At 43.2% G+C, this 18,706-nt stretch overlaps 2 protein-coding genes across 3 annotated transcripts in view; one reads left to right on the forward strand and one right to left on the reverse strand.

Moving 5' to 3' along the window:
• The window catches only part of LOC128894416 (Fanconi anemia group J protein homolog), a 45,081-nt gene that overhangs the window by 8,069 nt on the left and 18,306 nt on the right, over window positions 1–18,706 (reverse strand). For both annotated transcript variants that reach the window (XM_054156147.1, XM_054156138.1), the window contains exon 8: window positions 15,673–15,778. In XM_054156147.1, coding sequence (XP_054012122.1) covers window positions 15,737–15,778 — 42 coding nt within the window. In that variant the 3' untranslated portion in view covers window positions 15,673–15,736. The remainder of the gene's footprint in view (window positions 1–15,672; window positions 15,779–18,706) is intronic.
• On the forward strand, window positions 6,058–18,104 carry LOC128894383 (uncharacterized). Its single transcript, XM_054156082.1, has 6 exons — window positions 6,058–6,752; window positions 11,522–11,731; window positions 12,256–12,448; window positions 15,129–15,445; window positions 15,900–17,503; window positions 17,575–18,104. The coding sequence occupies exons 2-6, from the start codon at window positions 11,619–11,621 to the stop codon at window positions 17,979–17,981; spliced, it is 2,634 nt and encodes an 877-aa protein (XP_054012057.1). The 5' UTR covers window positions 6,058–6,752; window positions 11,522–11,618; the 3' UTR covers window positions 17,982–18,104.

The following is an 18,706-nucleotide window of genomic DNA, read 5'->3' on the forward strand; positions in this document are numbered from 1 at the left end:
GGTAGTTACGTTTCTGATCTCAATCTCCGTAGTACCTAATTCTTTCAGCGGCGGAGAACCTGAAGAATGTAACTGTACACTCGGTTAATCCCCCTTTGTGGGTTATCAGTCAAAGGCTTCATCGGACATCGAAGCATATTCTGGTTATATTGCTTCGACGCTACAAAAACTGATGAATATAACTGTAGATACTGTAGAACTGTAGCGAATCTTTTTTAGACGATGTCTACGTCAATGCTGACTCTACCTAGCATCAACTGTTCGTTGCTTTCTGCTGGTAATCTCCACGTAATCCAATTATTACAACTAGACAGGAATAACAAAACGTAACTGTAGATTTACGTCTTCCCAGAGGATGCCCACTGGGACTAGATACCAGGTGTCTCCTATTATTCATGGATTGGCAACGCTTCGTTCTTCTGACTATTAACAAGTAGGAAGGCAACGGGATCCGCGACCCCGGAAAAGCATCCTACCCTTTCGAGTCACGAGGTTTAATTGGAATCAATCCTCGCTGAGAGTAATGTCACGGCTAATTGACGTCACCGTTCCGATGATTCCTCGGTTAGACCTCCGCGATACAAACGATGACACCGACTCCTTAAACGCAGTGTGTGCTAACCTTGTGCCGAGTCGAGTGCATCGAGGCGATGCACATTTCAACGTTTGATTATCGTGCGTTTGGTCTACCGCGACAGAACCTTTTCGAGGCAGCATGATCGTCGAAAGGGGATTCTTAACTCGATCAAAGCTTAGGCTATCTAGAGTACAGTGATGGAAGAAAATGAGGAAAATTGTATATTAAGATACGATTATTTCGGTCGACGATAATTTACGAAAAAGATATAAAATTAACGTAAGAATAATATATGAAGGTGTATAAGACGTACACTTAAATTAACTAAAGCTCAAGATGTTTGGAGCATAGCGATGCAAGAAAATGGGGGAAATTATTTATTAATATATGATTATTTTAGTGGACGATAATTTACGAAACAGATATATAAGATATACATTTAAGCTACATAGAGATATATTAAAATATAAGAAGTAAATTCCTGTAAATCATAATCAATTTCAAAAATTCCTATTCTGGTGAACGCACACGATTTTTCAACAAGCATGTCTATTTCAGTGCATGATAATACTACTATACTACTAAAAGCCGAAGATAAAAATCTGCTGGCGTTCGAGTGCTCAGCCAAGCGATTGTAAAAATGATCATCATATAACGGGACGTGAATTTCGGCTGTTCGAAAATTAAAAGATTTTCAATCTTGAAAAAATCTTTGATCGCCGTGAAGCGTCCACTCGCAAGCATTGACCTTCGAGAAGGGTCTGCATCTTCCTGATGTAACATAAAATTCCATATTTCATCGTTCTGGCGACACGAGCGTCGGTCACGTGACTGGATTCCCTGTTATTGTGTTATTCAATCGATGATGCGTCGCTATCGATTCTCGGGATCTACACGGCTTCAAGCAGGGACACGCAAGGAGGCAACTTTCAATTCTAATTCTAGATATTAAGATACTATGCGGGAGAAACCGATACTTATGGCTTGAAATCGAGAAATTTATGTTTATTTCTTCTCTCATCTATTAGGTACCGGAAAAAGTTCGTGCGGATTTTCAGGGAAAAATACAAATACTCAAATCTGTTTTAAATCATAAGTTTATTCAACGAAATAATCACCGTTTGTCATAAATTTCATCAATGACTTCATCAATTTCTTTGCAATAAGTATTTGCAGTAATAGTCTGGCACGTGGAAGAACCTCCACCAAACAGTGATCAGCACCTTTTTCGAATGGAGACTCGGTTTGTTCCTGTTGCACACGACCACTTCTGAACCCAGTGGTATGATCGTCGTACATTATCATATTCCACCCACTTTTCATCACAAGGTAAAATTCGGTCGATAAATGGATATTGCAAATGCTCAGCCGAGAGTATTTGTACTCTTTCGTTAACTCTTTGGGGCACGATGGGATTAAAAGTGTCCCACCTTTTTGATGGACCGTAATGCATGGTGGGACATTTGTAATCCCACCTCGAAATTTTACAATAGCTGCATGTGTATAGGTTTATATTTCGTCTTATTTACGTAAAGCAGTTGGTAATATATTCATCCAATGTTACAAATGTATGCACTTATGTTGGCAACTTTCAACATGCTAATACCGGTTCAACAATCGTTGTAAGCGGACGGTTTATTGCGATAATATTTCTTTCCTGGTATTATGTGAAAAATCGTAAAGGTAAGTTAATTTATATAAAAATTAGTTCTATATAAACAAATGAAGTGTTTTATAAGAAAAACTAAAGATTAAATTTGTTTGGTGGGATTTTATTCGTCCCACCATGCAACTTGGGGAGTAATAGTGTATGAATTCGCTTTCTTGCAGTAGATTCTTCACATTCGAATACTTGAGCAAGCTCAGAACATTTATTTCTGAGATTTGAACTTAAGTACTTGATGAATTTTTCGTCTTCGATGACAGATGAACGCCCTGAACGCGGTTCGTCATCTAGCAATTCATTTCATTCTTTGAAGCTTTTACACCATTTCTGTGCGGTTCTTTCACTAACAGCACCTTTCCCACAAACGCTACAAATGCGTCTTGCTGCATTTGCTGCTGTACTGCCAAGTTTAAATTCGTAAAGAGCGAATGAAAGCACGAATTTTTACTCTTTCGCTGTCCATGTTTACCGTTCCTATAGCTACACAACAACGAAACAATTGAACTTCACAGAGCATGCATACCAATAACAAACATTAAGCTTTAAAATGAAACCGAACTCATGTCTTACAGTTGCCAATTATCACACGAAAATCGATATATAGTTACAATTAACGAATAAACCGCACGAACTTTTTCCAGTACCTAATAATTACTTATAATTAAAATGCCAAACACACAAGAATGCCAACAAGTATTCGGACAATTTTCGAAATCGCTGTGTTCGTGCCGGTACCGGTACCAGAGGCAGCGTTAAAACATAATTATGTGACTGCAATATTCATTACTAACGCTAGGAACGATAGCGTAATTACGCAACACGGCGAGTAACATTTCACGAATCGCTGTCGACGAATTATAGAAACATTCGTGATTCCACTCACGCCATCGTGAATCCTGTTGCATCAATTTTTACGTCACTGTCGATTTCGTTATATAAATAATCGTCCACAGCAATACCAAGTAGCATAGTCCCGATACAACTTAATCATTTGACAATCCTTTTTTCAAATCAAGATTTCTCTTACCATTTTGAGAAAACTCACGAGTTTTTATTTGTTCTTCCAACGATACGAGCTTCGCGAGTAATTACAAATGCCAAGAGACGTGCCCTAATTTTTTCAACGCCTATAAGACAAATAAGACGTGGTCTATGTCTTCATCTTCCAGGCCATATGGACAAGTTGAATCTTCCACTATCCCTTTCCTTGCAAGCGGTGCTCTTAGATTATAGTGGTTACACCTGATCCTTGAGATCGTCCTTATTGTTGATCTGTCTAATTTATCTTTGTATTTTATAAACCAAGGTTTCTATCTTGCTCTCTTGTGATTTGGTCCTATTTCTCTCATAAAGAGAGCTCCCTTCTCTCTTCCTATTTCCATTGCCTTTTCTTTGACGCTTCAATGTATCGATAGTATTTTCTATAATCCGGCAGAAGTGTTTTGGAAAAAGTGAGCATTGAACTTTCTAGTCGTTGCATTGTTCCACGTTCTCCATTGTCGTTTCTGTAATATCAGCCACGCAATAAATCACGTCACCGACAGATTGGAGAAAGACGATATTGTTTTCGCGAGACAATACCATCACTCGAGACGTAACAGTACGTGCGTGAGAAAGAACGAGACAGACGTGTGCGTGCAATACCTATTCTTGACGGTGAAGACGAGCACCGATAGGAATGTGCCACGATAACGAAGAAGACTGCTGTAACTGCTTATGTATAATAGATACCACGGCTCGCGTACACGTGAGATGGGAAAAAAAATGCTAGGCGCGAAATTGCCAAGCGAATTCATCGAGTCGAGTTCCGTGTAACTCTTAGAGGTAATGAGAGGTCTCTGTTGGGTAAACGTTTATATCCAACATTCGACGAATGAACGAATATTGGTGGTTCATTAGCATCGCAATATGGTATTTTTGTTACAGTTGGGACCACTGCGAGCCTGAGTTACAGTTACAACGTGACACGACGATTTCCAGCTACGCACACATCTACACATTGGCGTAGAAATAGGGTCAACGATTGGAAATGATTTTTTGTTTAGAGCCTGTTCACGTTTGATCAAAGAACTTAATATCCTCGTGCGTTCGATGGTAAAGCTTCAAAATATCTGAACAACAAAAATTGCAGGTATCTCCGTCCTCGTGTCACAAATGTTCGTGATTACGATTCGAAATTTGCTGAATGTTGTGTAAGTTCGGGCACGGTGGTCATTATCGAGTTTCCCTTTTTCTTTAAGTGGCAATTTTCTTCCATCGTAATTTTCATGTAGAGAGTTGTTATTGTCTGCTGGTAGAAAATTAATTTTCTTCGAGGAGGGAGAACTCGTTGCTTTCATGGTAAAGAAAAATAAAAGCATTCCTGTTGCTAATGAAGAAATAAAATGAACACTTGTATCGTTATTTTGTTTTCATGAATGACAAGAATGAAAAAACGTTCAGTGAAGGGTAAACGAAATTAGCCCCTTTCTCCATTCGAGTCGTTTACAATCGGACGTTCCTTTTCGTACGAAGCAGACTGTGTAATTGCATCACGAGTCATGGCGATTGTAGTCTGGATCAAAAGGAGCACACCAAGAAAGGAAACATCGATGGATAAAGAGGAAAAGGGAACGAGGAATCGGTACGAGGCTGGTTCACGGGCGTGTTGCAATGGAGAAAATAAGTGGATCGATAAATGTTGCCATTTATATTTTAAGAGTCGATATTAATGCCTTTCTGAAAACGGGTTCGAACTGGAGCAACGGGAACCGGACGGAATTCGAAGGAAATTCTGTTCGAGAGAAGACATGATTTTGATCATGAATTAGTAGAGTAAAACACGTAGCGATTGATCTGAATGATTTATGGTACATTAAGGGGATGAATAATAATTTTAACACGTTGGAAAATTCGTATAGTGGCTTTAGAAAAATCTAGGATACCGATAGGTGCGTATGCGACTTTACGCAAAAATTGACAGCGATGGTAACTTCCGCCTTCGACCGTTCGAAGCGGTATATGGACACCAGCTGTCGTTGATGCAACCAGAGCGATGGTACAATGCATAAAATAACTGGACATTATAGCAAAGCTCGCGGTGCGTTTTAATATACACGCCTCGCAAACACGAGAAAGGAGGAACTCGTTCGACTTTCTAACAGCCAGACAATTGTATAATCGCTAATATTTCCACCCTAAGTATTTAATACACAACCAGAAATTAAAGTAATTTCATTTGCTGACTTCGTGGATCCCAGCATGAGAACTACTGCGTTAAGTGATGCCAGGAATCTCAAGAGAATTGTTAACAATTCTTAGAAGAATTCGCAATAGAAAGCGCTAATGGCGAGTACGCTTATCGGGTAAACGATCACTTTCGCTACAGTAATTTTTAGGCAAGAAAAAACTGGGGAAGCACACCGGAGATTAATACCTGCATGTCAGAGGATTTGTTAGAACATGTAATTTCACCAGGTTCGCGAATGTCTCGGTACCGTTAATGACTCGAATTAAAGTCAACCTCGCTCAAATCTTCGCGAACTTTGATCTCCCACCGGGCATATTACTGATTATTAAATCGCCATGACCGTGACGAATGCAGCTCCATCTAGGAATAAGTAACTTACACTTGAATCCAAGATGGCTGCTATAAATTACAGAACTGGAGAATTCGAAATCTAACATTAGTCACAAAACTGGTTCAAATTTCCATTATTTATCGTGGATAAACAGTGGGGTATAAAATATAGAAATACTTTTATATGAATGAAGGATGATCTTTATCATCGAAGTACAATGTGCGTACATTTATCGTAGTACCTCGTTGTTTTCATGGACCATAGATTTATTTGAAACACTCTGTATCAATTCATACTTAGTAACCCCTTAAGACCTTAATCATCCCCCTGGACCCTAAGGTTTTAATTTAATTACCCTGTACCAACTCCCACTTACTCGATGTCCATGACGAATAATTGATCAGACGCTGTTACTCCCATAAATGCAGCATCCAAGATGCCATAAAATCCTCCTATTCATCTTCCTGGACCCCAGATTTAATTTAATCACCCTGTACTAACTCCTGCTTACTCGATGTCCCTCGTCTCTTATCCCTCAACAATCTCACTGATTGCCACATGTATATATATATATATATACTAACTGCTCTTTACAGTCTCCTGGACGGCAATGGCTCTCTTCCAATTGCTATCTAATAACTAACAGTACGCCATCAGCTATCGGTCACCCGACTCCCCAGCTACCTCCGCGTCGATTTCATTCGTCAGTCCCACAAAAAACAACAGGACACTGTCCTCTAGAATCTCGTTCCTTGGCAATCTCGCTGCAACTTTCAATCACTCTTTGCCTCTCATCAATCTACGATCCTGGCGAACGTAAGAGTGACCGGCGACGATGTCCGTCGGCGTGGCTTCTGCGAAAGAGGGGACGAGGAGGGACGAAGAAGAATGGCGGGGAGTGGAAGAGAGACGCCAGCTGCATCGTTGGAATAACAGTACTCTCACATTGGTGAGCGCCGTCGAAGCACGGTACCGTTATCAGTTACGGCGTTACCATGGTGTGGAGGACCAGTGACGGAAACCAGAGGGCCCAGGACCGTGCTCCGTGGGCTCTCTCGTCATTTCCTCCTCTTCTTCTTCTTCTACGTGGGCCCCTTGCGTCCTTTCCCGGTCAGTGTAAAAATGTTGGTCACTGGGAAGCACCGATAACTGTAACAGATAATAACCTCCAGCCCGCAGGAATGTACGATCGTTCTTCGGCATACGTCGAATGATACTGGGCCTTATAGATAGTGGAATTAATGTACCAGCGATTTTTGGGCCAGTTGGTCAGGGCGATTTTGAAGGTTCCGATAGCGATATGGTATTTTTGGTAGCGAGTCAATCGCGAATGATTTTTGGGCTAGTTGGAAATGGCGATGGAGCTTTTGGGTCCGTCTTGTGGTGCTTTGAGGAATGATGTACTTATGGTTCTCCTTCCTTAGTTGCCGATAAATTACTTGGACCTTCCAGAAAGTGGAATCACGTACAAGTGATTTTTGGGCCAGTCGGTTATAGCGAACTTAATTTTCCGGTCTGTTTGGCAGTGCACTGATAATTGTTGCAGGTAGCCTCGTAAGGACTTGTGGTCCTCCTTGGTCCAACCTCGGAATACTTCTTGGGCCCACTGTGAATTTTTGGGTCAGTTACTTCTCATTGTCCTCTCGCTTACATTTCCTGTATCTCTTTCAAAATAGTCTTCATTCCTGGAAATCTACGTTATAATGCATGCCAAATAGTGATGTCAACAGCGGGGACTTTGGGCCCTCCAATCCAAGTCCAAAAGCGACAGAGTTAAGAATCGTACAGAAACTATTACTTAGCGATGCTGAGGCTATGTACCTGAGCAACGAAAGTCTTGCTGAGTAGCAGACGGTCTAATCGAAACGGGGGACCAATTAATCACGATGGGCATGTTGCTGTCGAGACACGGAACGAAATTTGCTGGGCAGACGTTCACCCTTCCCGGGAGCACCCAAGACGAGCCGTGGAAGAGGCTCTCTCCGTCGATCCTCATCCTCCTTCTCCTCTTCGTTCCACCGCGGAGGAGCCGACTCACTGGCTAGAGAATACGGAGTCTCTCCTGCGGAACATCCCCGGCAGTTTCACGTCGACGGTCATCCGGATCGACTCGCGGCCAAGGTCGACCGTCATCGTTAACGTTTTCCTTCCTGTCAGCCGCGGTGTCACTAAAGGATCAGTGTTGTCCTCGTACAAACTTCAAAATAACCAAAAATAGTGTCCTCGAACCGAACTCACGGTCAGTTGAACGTCCAGTTCTCTCGAAAGGCATTGTGATATCCATCGACGCGGATGCCAGGATCGGTGTGAGTCTATGTGGTGCAATTTGCGGTGATGTGGTTGTGCTCTTTGGGATTAGCTCGAGAAGCCTCGGGAAAGTTCGACGTTGGATATCGAGGCTGAACTTCTGACAGAGATTCTGCGACTACTAGTCAAGGAAGTAAGTAATTTGTTATGGGGAGTTTAAGGGAACGAAGGGTTAAAAAATTGACTGGATTTTCGTAGTACAGTCTTCTTGGAGGCACTGTGTGGTCTGATTGAGTACTTGAGTGTCATTCCTCTTGGTTTCGCGTGTTAAAATATAGGATTCAGACTTATGAGTGATTGATAAAAACTTCGGATCTCATCCTTGTTTCGAGGTCTACATGTAATTCAACGGTAGCCTTCATCAGGTTTGTAAATGACAAGTTGATGAAGGCACGTATGATTGATTGTAAATGACTAAGATACTTCTAATAAGATTGAACGAAATCGGAGTCTACAAATCCTGTAGAAAACTTCCTGCGATGGTGTTAGAGGAATAGAAATCTGGAACTGGGTGTTTATCGTGCAGTCTTTTTATGGGTATCACGTGTGCTAATTGACTACTCAAGCTTCCTTTTGACTCTACATGTAGTTGGAAAGTAGAATTCGTCATATTTGTAGGTTGTTGATCGCCAGATAAAATTGTAGTCTACTTTGCAGCCTATCTACAAAGTCATCACACAAACATAGCATTGTTATCATAAGAAAACCCAGCTCCGAGCTTCGTCAAACACAAAGAAGATCCCCTGAAGCATTTCGAACCAACATTTCATGGTACAAATGCTTCCACAGAGCTAAAACTCTTTTTAACAAAGAAAACCAGTAATTCCAGCCACCGTTCTGAGGCAGTGCAAGATTCCAACTCTTCTTAGAATGTGTAGCAAATTTTCCCCATCGTCATCCTCGTGATACGAAACGAGAAAGGTCCGACACGGTTTTCCCCAGGCGAAGACACGAGGTGTTTCTCGTTGTACGGCTTCCGTCTGTCTGTTCGATTTCCATTAAGCCGAAGGCGGACAGCAAACGAGCCGTGAACTTGGTAATTGTAAGTTGAACGATCCACGCTTCAAACCCGAGCAGAAACACGTTGCTTCTCCGCGCGATTCACCCGACACGCATTATGCTGTCGTAATCTGTCTGTCGACCTCAATACACATTGCCTGCGACATTGGCCTAACGCAGAAGAATCGCGCGACGCCTTGCAGATCAATTTCTATACAATTTTTTCAGTGTAGACGAAAAACCAGCAAATATTAACGCCACGTCGTGTGGTTTGCACAAACGATGGTTCGTACGAGAAATGGTCCCGTGAGCTTCCATAAATCAATTTATTCCGGTTGCCTCAATTATCCGATCGCAAGATCGATGTAATCGGCCAATTTTCGATAATCGGTACCGGCTCGACCTGTTCGTGCAACGGAACACGTGACCCGATCGCGAGGTGAGCACCGATTAGGCAAGACGAGCACGGTCGAGGACGCGCCAACTACTGTTATCTTAAAGGAACAACATAATTGCTTTGAAATTTCGCAGAAGACCTTGAGGAAAAATGGTTTCTTTAAATAGCTTTTCCATACGACCATAAATATCGGTTTCCATTTAAATACCGCGTCCCGTATCAAAAGAAGTAAAACAAGAAGAAAGATTAAAATCGTCGGATTTCGAACGGAATTAGAAGCCCTAAGTATAGATAGTACATATCCAGAACAAGGGACGAGCCTGTTCGACTATTTGTACGGGAAATGAAAAATCGAAAACAACTGGACGGGTCCCGTAATGCGTGTAAGCGGATGCTGGACATCGGCAGTTTCAGAAAAGTGCCTCGGTCTACGTGTGCGATCGAGCCGGCCGCGGCGTAACTGTAAAAAAAGCGCCGTTCGTCGGAACGAGTTGTGTTTTAGGACGGAATTTGAGCTGGGATTAGAAATTAAAATCACTTGGAGGCGATGTGGCACGGCGAAGCATCTGTTGCTCCGTTAATGTGATCAGATGAACTTGTTAACGAATGGCGTTACACCGCGGTAGCCATTAGTACAACGCACGGGGTCTCTTGGTGGCTCTCTGCGGCGAACCAATACGTCTGGGCATTCTCAGTCGAATTTCTCGAAAATTTACGCGACCAACTATAATTTTTATCGGTTTCATACAGTCTAACGGACGCCAAGTACTTAAATATAACGTTGGAATCACCATTGGAGGGAATTATTGTACGGAACAATATAACTCGAGTACATCGAACTCAGGTGACGGCGGTCTCGCTCAATTTTCTCGTTACGTCCACTTCCTGGTAGCACCCTTCGTCTAGGAAGGTAGAAGAGCACCGTTATGGACAAGCATGCCAGCAATTCACCGTGAAAATATTTTTTACCTTAATCATTAAATAACTAGAATCTTCCTGTTTAAGAAACACATCGAGGCACACGCATTGCCGGTGAAAATCGAGCAACAGTCATGCCGATGGCATGCACGCGATAATTCTGCACTAGTGAGTATCAAGTTTCACGATTTTACGATTGTTAGTCTGAAAGACTGGCGAATCGTTAAACAAATTGATGGAATTTTTAAACACATAAGAAGCAATCATAAAATGTAAATCAACGTGGAGACGACGAGAATAGCAATTCTCGAGTTTAGGTACTACACTCGAGTAACGTTGCTACTGTATAATTAAGTTGGGATGTTAGCAGGACTGATGGTAGCATTGTTACCGCCCCAACTGCTACTATCGCATCGCGTCTCCATTTCTAGGAAATTTTAAATTAACTATATCCTGCAAGCCTGTGCTTTTTCAAGGCCCCTTACTCTTAAGAAAGCACACGAAGCGGATAAAAGCAAGTGTGTCACGAAAGTTCGTGACGCGTCTGCGGCGGCATCCTTCGCCAAAGCAGACGATGACGTCCGAGGCTAAAAGTAGTCCTCGAAAGGGTGAAATTACGATACACTCACTTTTACTCGGGACCGTGCGCTAAAACGGAGCCCCCCAATCGAAGATATTTTATCCCATCACGTCACCAATCACAGTTTTAAATGCCGTCATCCGACGTACTCCTGCATAAATTTAACGTACGCTGAAAAGCAGGAGCCTGTGGAAACGAGGTGAGATCCTAAGGAGATCCTAGTTAAACGTCCTTAGGCTACTGAACATTCGTCTTCGCGTGTTTCTATTAACTCCAGAATGCCCTCTCAGACGTCCATAATTTTGTATCACGGTGCAATCGTCAGTCATCATCTTCCGGCTGAGTGGACCACTCAGTAATCCATCTTGATCACTGTAATCACTCCACTAGGCCTTCGCTAAAATCACTTACAAAAGTGTATACACAAGAAACTAAATGTCCATAACAATATTTTTTTGGTTGTCTTCCAGGATTAACCGTATTCGATCTAATGGAGCTGGGGATTGGATTGTTTCAGACCGAATGACGTCGTCCAACGACAGTAAGTCTAAAAAGGCTCCAGGCAGCTTGCAAGATATCCCGGACCTGTGGATCGTTCAATAGACAGCTTCAAGATGTCCTGCGTGGGGGTGCCTCGCTACGAGGATGGATTCCGATTGGTTGGTCCTCCGTCCGAGTGCTCCCTCAGGAGCAAGGCTCGGATCGATGCTCTCTTCGAGGAGTCCAGGTAAGATCTTAAGAATATTTTTATTGAACACATTAAGATGATGACTTGAATGTTCCTTAATAATTCACTGTAGCCACTCATCCTAAACACTCAAATGCTATCTAAATACCGAGTATGTTTCTCTTAGTCTGAGTTCCATTTTTATATTTCTCATGAGAGTGACAGGTCATTAGCTAATATTTTAGGAGTTGCATACGCTTATGGACCCTTCATTTTAAGTCCAGTTCCTTTTAGGGAATCCTAACATAGGTTGTGGACACCTCTCCATGTTAGGCCATGGGTGACTGATACTTCAGTATTTATCGACACTTATGGGACTCTACATTTTAAGTCCACTTCCTTTTAGAAACCTGTAGTCCAGGTAACCACCCCATGTTGGGTCATTAGTGGCTAATGCTCCAGAATTTGTTTACATTTACGGACCTTGTATTTTAAGTCCAGTTCCTTTTCGAGAACCTCAGTCCAAGCTGTGACCTCCTCAAATCAGAGCTTTGAAAATTCATCGCTTGCCTTCGTGGTTTTAGATCGATTTATGGTTCCACCGTGGGTGGTTGGTACGGGGGCGTCTCCACGATGAACTCGAACCAGGTAGACGACGTCGGGACGGATGAACAAAGGAGGGTGAACAGCGCCGTCCAGGCGCGAATCGAGGCGATGTTCGCTTCCGTGGAAGCTGAAAGCGGAACACCCGGGGAATGCGCCGCTGCCATTTTGCCGGTAATATATAAATTACTTTCTTCGCCATTTTTTCCTCCTTTATGTGTCAGTGAACACACTCGCCGCCTTTTGAGGCAACTGCACTCCTGTGGCTAGATTACTTTGTTCCTTTTGGATGTGCGCAACCTTCTGGCACAGCTGACTCATCACTTTCGAGGCTGCTCGAACGTTTAAGTCACTTGAGCATCAAATTAAAAGACTGCTTTTCGTATATTTAAATTGGACAAAGGGAGTAGAAGATGAGTTGTCTCTTGACAAATAAGAAATATTTTTTTTTTTAAATTCGTTACTCTCTTTCAAGATCATTAAATCAAAATAAGACTAGAAAAATATGAGAAAATTTTCCAAGATTTCCACTGAAATTCATTGATAAATTGGACTAAATTGTCCGAATGTAGATCGGCGCACAATAGAATTTCACTCCAATTAGATACGATCGGATGAAAAAAGGAGATTTTCACTTATGTTAATTTGATGGCCAGTTCAGGCTCCGCTCCCTTCCTCAGAAAACCTCCGCTATTAGTTCCACTCTCGAGACAGGTTTGCACCTGTTTCGCGCTTCTTAACGAAGGATTCACCTACTTCGCCGGTGAACATTACCTCCGATCACGTATTAATCCCATATTTCATCCTCTGGCACGATAAACGTCGAGTTTTATATGTGTCCCGTGGATATGAAACTCGCGTGCATCGTAGAACTTTAATATTTATCCTTCAAGTTAATTGAAACGAGTTTGCATACTCTTTCCACTTGTAGGGTTAATGTTTAGAAGGGGAAAAGTAAAATTTTAGTCGAATTAATTGGAAATCCATAATTGTGTAACCTTCGCATAACCTTGAAGCACGGAGAGATATTTTGTTTACAAGACTCCCCATAAATAATCTCCAAGCAAATTATAGGTTAATTGCAATCAATTATACGTGCCTTCCTTCGGAGTAAATTTTTTCTCAGGAAGTTTACAAGGTTATTATAATAAAACAGGGCATCCTGGATAAAATTGGATATGAATTTAAACCATGCTTCAATTTTAACGGCAAATGGAAAATTAATGGAATCTTAATCGCGCTTTTATCGTTCCGAGCAACAGACAAAATCCACTCTTTGCCGTCTGGAACGGAAATAAAATTTAGATCGACGTATAATTAGTCTTGAACTGATTGCTTGAAGAAAGATTGAATAGGAACGATAACGGGATTATCGCAGATTATCAAACTGTCGATCGAAACGACATAAATTATTCTTTTATTAAACTTCACTGACTTTCTGATAAACGAACCGTAATGCCGTATACTTCTTTCGCATTTTGTTTTAGGTAAATTCAGATTAAATTGAAATTTTTCTTGGGTACTAATAATCATGTATTAAACAATATTTCGTTACAATGGGAGTAGAACGAACGCGCCTCTACGGATTAATAACATCGTAACACTTAAGATTACGGGTTACTAATTATGCGACACGGTTTAGTGCGATTTTAATCCAGCAGTAGCGTATTCATGATGTTGAAGAAACTTGAGATAGAGGTGTACTAGAACTACCGTACAAGTACAAAACGGTTTGTGGGTTCACTAGCGAGAAAGGGATCGATTAGGTAGCCCTCTAGCGACGAGTACAGGTGATGCCACCACAGAAATGTTCAATACAACTCTATCGTGACTGAACGGTGTTTCTTCGATGAGAACGATTTAGTTTATTGTCATGGTTTTAAAAATAGCTTTAGATAGTTGTGGTCGATGAAAACTCTTGATACGAGCGAGCACCATCGATTAATCTACATAATTCGTACCGCATTTGCATCCTGATGAACTTTCATTATTCCCCTACTTACAACATTGCCTTCGTACGTGTACGCGTGGTTCTATTACAGCGATCACTTGTCTCTGATAGTATCAGATTTCAACACAATGCGTTAGCGAGAGCGATATTTAAAAGTGTTTTTATATTTCATGTAATTTTAAAGTGATCCCTGAATAAGTAGTTGATGCAACTAGGATTCGATCGATGAACAGAAACAAACTCCGTTGACCTCGGTTACTCGAGAGGCATCATCGATGGCGCAACGAAACGATGCGGAAGAAGAGGCCCATAAAAGCAGGGCAATAAGAAAAATCCGCATACCGATGCGGCAACTGAAGGAGAATTTTGCAGTGCTCCAAATAGACTTGGTAGCCCGTCACGCTCTACGAATCGTGAACGGAATGAAAGTGACGATTAAGAATGCCAGGACGATGCCGGCTCGAGGAAAGTCCGCCTCTTGTCCGTCTTTGAGCAGTTCGCAGTGTCCATTTCATGTAATAGGTTAATTTCGTATCAAGTACAAGGTTATTAGCAACAGAAACCGCGAAAGATATTCACAATCTCCCGACCCTCATAATATAGAACCTCGCAGAAAATATTAGTTTTAAGTTAGGTACAATTTTAACCTCTCGAACCAAAATGCTATTTTATCTTTGACACTCATTTATCTCCTGTTTGTCTTCCAATCTGCGTAATCACGAATCATTTTCTTCTCTTCTTCTTTTCCATTTCAACAACACTCGCTCCACAGTGAAAGTGTCGCTATCTCGACTTTCTTAACTCGTTCACTTCTTCCCCGTCATTAATAATTACGACAGCTGCTCCAAGGACGCTTCGCACCGTGGTAGACAATAAATTATCACGAATGACGAACTGTTCCAGGTGAAGTACTTGGGAGCAGCTCCGGTTGGCGGCCGCGTGGCGAGCGTCCGCGGTCTTCAAGAGCCACTTCGTCAGCTCTTGGAGCGCATGGAGGTCTCGGTGAGAGCCGAACTCGAGGTCTCCAGACGTGGACTGACATTTCGCACAGCGGACGCCTGCGAGAGGAACAACCCTTTTCGAAGAATCGCCGTGTGGAGCGCCCTCAGGCTGCGCGGCAAGAGGACGCCATCGGGCGACGTCCATTACGCTTTCCTGCCATTGGTCGGCGACCATGATCAGAGCCAAGCAGGCGAAGATAAGCATGCCGATCTGTACAGGCGAGTATCAACGGAAGCTCGGAGAAATTAATGGCTGGCGTGCCATTGGAATTTATCGTCGTGATTTAGAGGTTATTAGAACGCGCTTGGTGACGGTGACACGCTATTGGTCTCGAGATACTTCCCATATATACGAGATTCATTTCTCTAGCGTCTCTCAAATGGCCCCCTTTCGGCTTTCATTTACCTCTATGCCCTCTCCCACAACTTACTTCTAGTTTACTTACCAACAACAGTAGGGTATTAGTAACCGGTTCAAGACTGAAAGGTCGTCTGTCAACACCTCCACTGTTAACTTATCCACGGTTGGGTCTCGTCCACACCACCAGGGAGCTGAAAGGAGATAAAATTAAATTAGTGTAAAACCCATCTATTTCCTAATCCAAGTCAATCAGCTAGAGTGCTCATCTTAACCTCGCCAGAGCATAATGCTCACAACAACAACTATTTGCAGGACCATGAGGGGTTTGAAAACAACCGTGGACAACTACCCGCCCATTTTCGCAGTGGTGATGCGACGGCCAGGGGCGAACAGGTTGCTAGAATGCCATGCATTCGCCTGTGAGATGGAGGAGGACGCCGTGGCTGCTGCTGCCACGCTTTACAGAGCCCTGCTCGCGGATCTGGACGGGAACCGTCGTCGCCCGAGGCACACGAATGGCGTCGGTTGCATCAGCTTGGCCTCTGTCGCGTCGAGCGTTAGAGAACCCAGTCCAAGCAGCAGAATCACCACCAAGACGAACATCCTGCAGTCGGACCAAGCTCGAACCCCCCCTTCGCACCCAGTAAGACCCCCCAGGACAAAGAAGACCTCGGTCTCCAGCTCTGTTACCGAAGAAGAGACTGGCAAGTCGGAGGATGTTCAGAAAGCACCCAGGAGGAAGAAGAAGATCTCTGACATCAAGGCAGAGGACATCTTGGAGGCTCGAGGAAGGAGACGAGAGAATCCAAAGGATACAACAACTCCACTGCCTCAGACTTTCAATTCCGTCCAAAAGAACTTCGATACGAGGCTGTCCAAGGAGGAGGAGCGACTGAACTCGAAGAACAAACTGTACGGAAGCAAGTCAAATACCCCGGACAATATCGAGATAGAGCACTCCGTTGATCCAAAAGAGAAGGCATACGATGTTGGTACGAATGGATTCTACGAAAGGGTGATGAATAAATACGAGAAGCTCCCTGTGAAGAACGATAGCCCGAGGAAACAGAGTCCCTTGAAAGAAACAAAGGACCTCAAGAAGCAAAAGTCCGAGAAGACCCGCGAATCGTACGACCTGACACCTGTGGGAGGCACTGTGAAGAGGCAAGAGACGTACTCCCCTAAGCTGGAGGTGGTGATCTACGACAGGGTCGAGAAGACCAGCTGCAAAGACGAGGAGAACTCGATATACGAGCGGAACAGCAAACGGGGTAGCAAGGAGAGGCTCTACGAGGATCACTTCAAGGACGCAGAGAAGATCTATACTCTTTCCCAAGAGGATGGACAGAGTGGCAGAGACAGCAGGCTTGGGCGAAACAAGATAAGGAGTTCCCAGGAGAATATCTTTTTCGCTAAGTCTGCCCACAGTGACACTTACCAAATGATTCAGGAGGTCCCTAGGGACTCCGTGTCCGTTGAACGCAGACGTTCGAGAGACCAAGAGAAGGGCTCGTCTGGAAGAAGAGTCAGCAGAGTGGTCACTATGGACAAGCCGCTGAGGAAGCAGCTGACCGATTCCTCGACGAACTTGCACGTGCCAGAGTACAGTCAGCCCAGAGTCAGGAAGAGAAGCAGAGCAGGCAGCGAGCCGCCTGTCAGCCACACGGACGAAGCGATGAAGGTTGTTGTGCAAGAAGGTAACCTGAAGAGGTCCCAAAGCGACATGGATATGGACAGGGGCGATCTGATGACCAGAGTCGAGCTACCCAGAAGGAGTAGCTTCCTGAAGCCTGGAAGCGCCAGAAGACCGAACAGTATCAAAGGTGGAACACCTTTAGGATTCACGGAGCTGTTCGACGAGTTCAGGAATCAGGAGGGCCTAACCAGCGTTGACGACATATTGGCGGCCATTATTGGTAACTCGCTTATTCCCTGGAATTAGCGTTTTCCTTTCCGTCGTAGTTGAAAATCTCTCTACTGTTTTTAGATCCCGAGGGGATGTCCTTCAACGACTTGAAGCCTTTGTACAAGGAGTTCTTGTTGAAACTGGCAGCGACGTTGACACAGGACGAACTGTACCAGAGGTCCGCCAGCATAATGAGAAGACGTCGGAGGCCGCAACGTAGACAGTCGAGTCGTCGTACCTGTCTGCTAGGCAAGGCCATCAAGAGGTCCGTGTCAAGGCTAAAGGGTGGACCTACGGAGTTCACTTCTGTGATATTCCCAGCGAGGAGACTGAATGACAGCTTCGGTAGCAGTTCGTCCTGCGACGCGAGGAACAATCATCGGAACAGGGTCTTGGCTAACAGGCTGGGGAAGAAGAGGTCCTCCTGGAGGATGAGCAAGACTGGAGGTTGCCACACGACATCGGAGGACAGCGACACGTGTGAGTAGAGTCTCTAATAATGAACAAGATTCATCAAACGGAGGACTGGTATTACAGTCTGTCTCACAAGAGCGTGTCGGCTATATTTCTGTTAATATTTATATTTTTGTACAAAATGTTATATGGGTCAAATCTACATCTATAACACTAATACGCATTTACCTAGTAAGAGGTCCAATCTCCTCCATTAGCAATTATAGCGTGGCACCATCTCGGTATGCTTTTTACTCATTTTTCGGCGTAAGATACTGGTAACGACCTTCATATCTTTCGAATATGATGAACAAGTGTTTTTATTTTGACGATACACCTTCCCCTCGGTTTATATTAGGTTGTCCCAAAAGTTTCTTTCGTGACTTGCACACAGTTATTTTGTGTAGCAGTGTTTATATAAATAGACATCCTAATTTCTTAGATGTTAATGTTGTAACAGTAATGAAGCAAAATGAATCGTACACAATTCAATAATGTAACATTAGATATAAAATATTGTGTATTTATTAGCTATTAATGAAATGGAGGAAACTTTTGGGATAATCTAATACTTCATCATGGATCACACATTTTCTATTGGGTTTATATCAGGGAACTGCAATGGCCAAGGTAGTACGGTAATAGCGTTTTCCTCTTTCCAATCTAGTACAGACGCGACTACGATGTTTAGGGTCGTTGTCCTCTTGCAATATTCACTGGTCTTTGGCTTGATTGAACCAACGTTTCACGGATGTGATAA

The sequence above is a fragment of the Hylaeus anthracinus genome, unplaced genomic scaffold, assembly GCF_026225885.1.
Source record: "Hylaeus anthracinus isolate JK02 unplaced genomic scaffold, UHH_iyHylAnth1.0_haploid 0, whole genome shotgun sequence".
In the NCBI taxonomy this organism is placed as follows: Eukaryota; Metazoa; Arthropoda; class Insecta; order Hymenoptera; family Colletidae; genus Hylaeus; species Hylaeus anthracinus.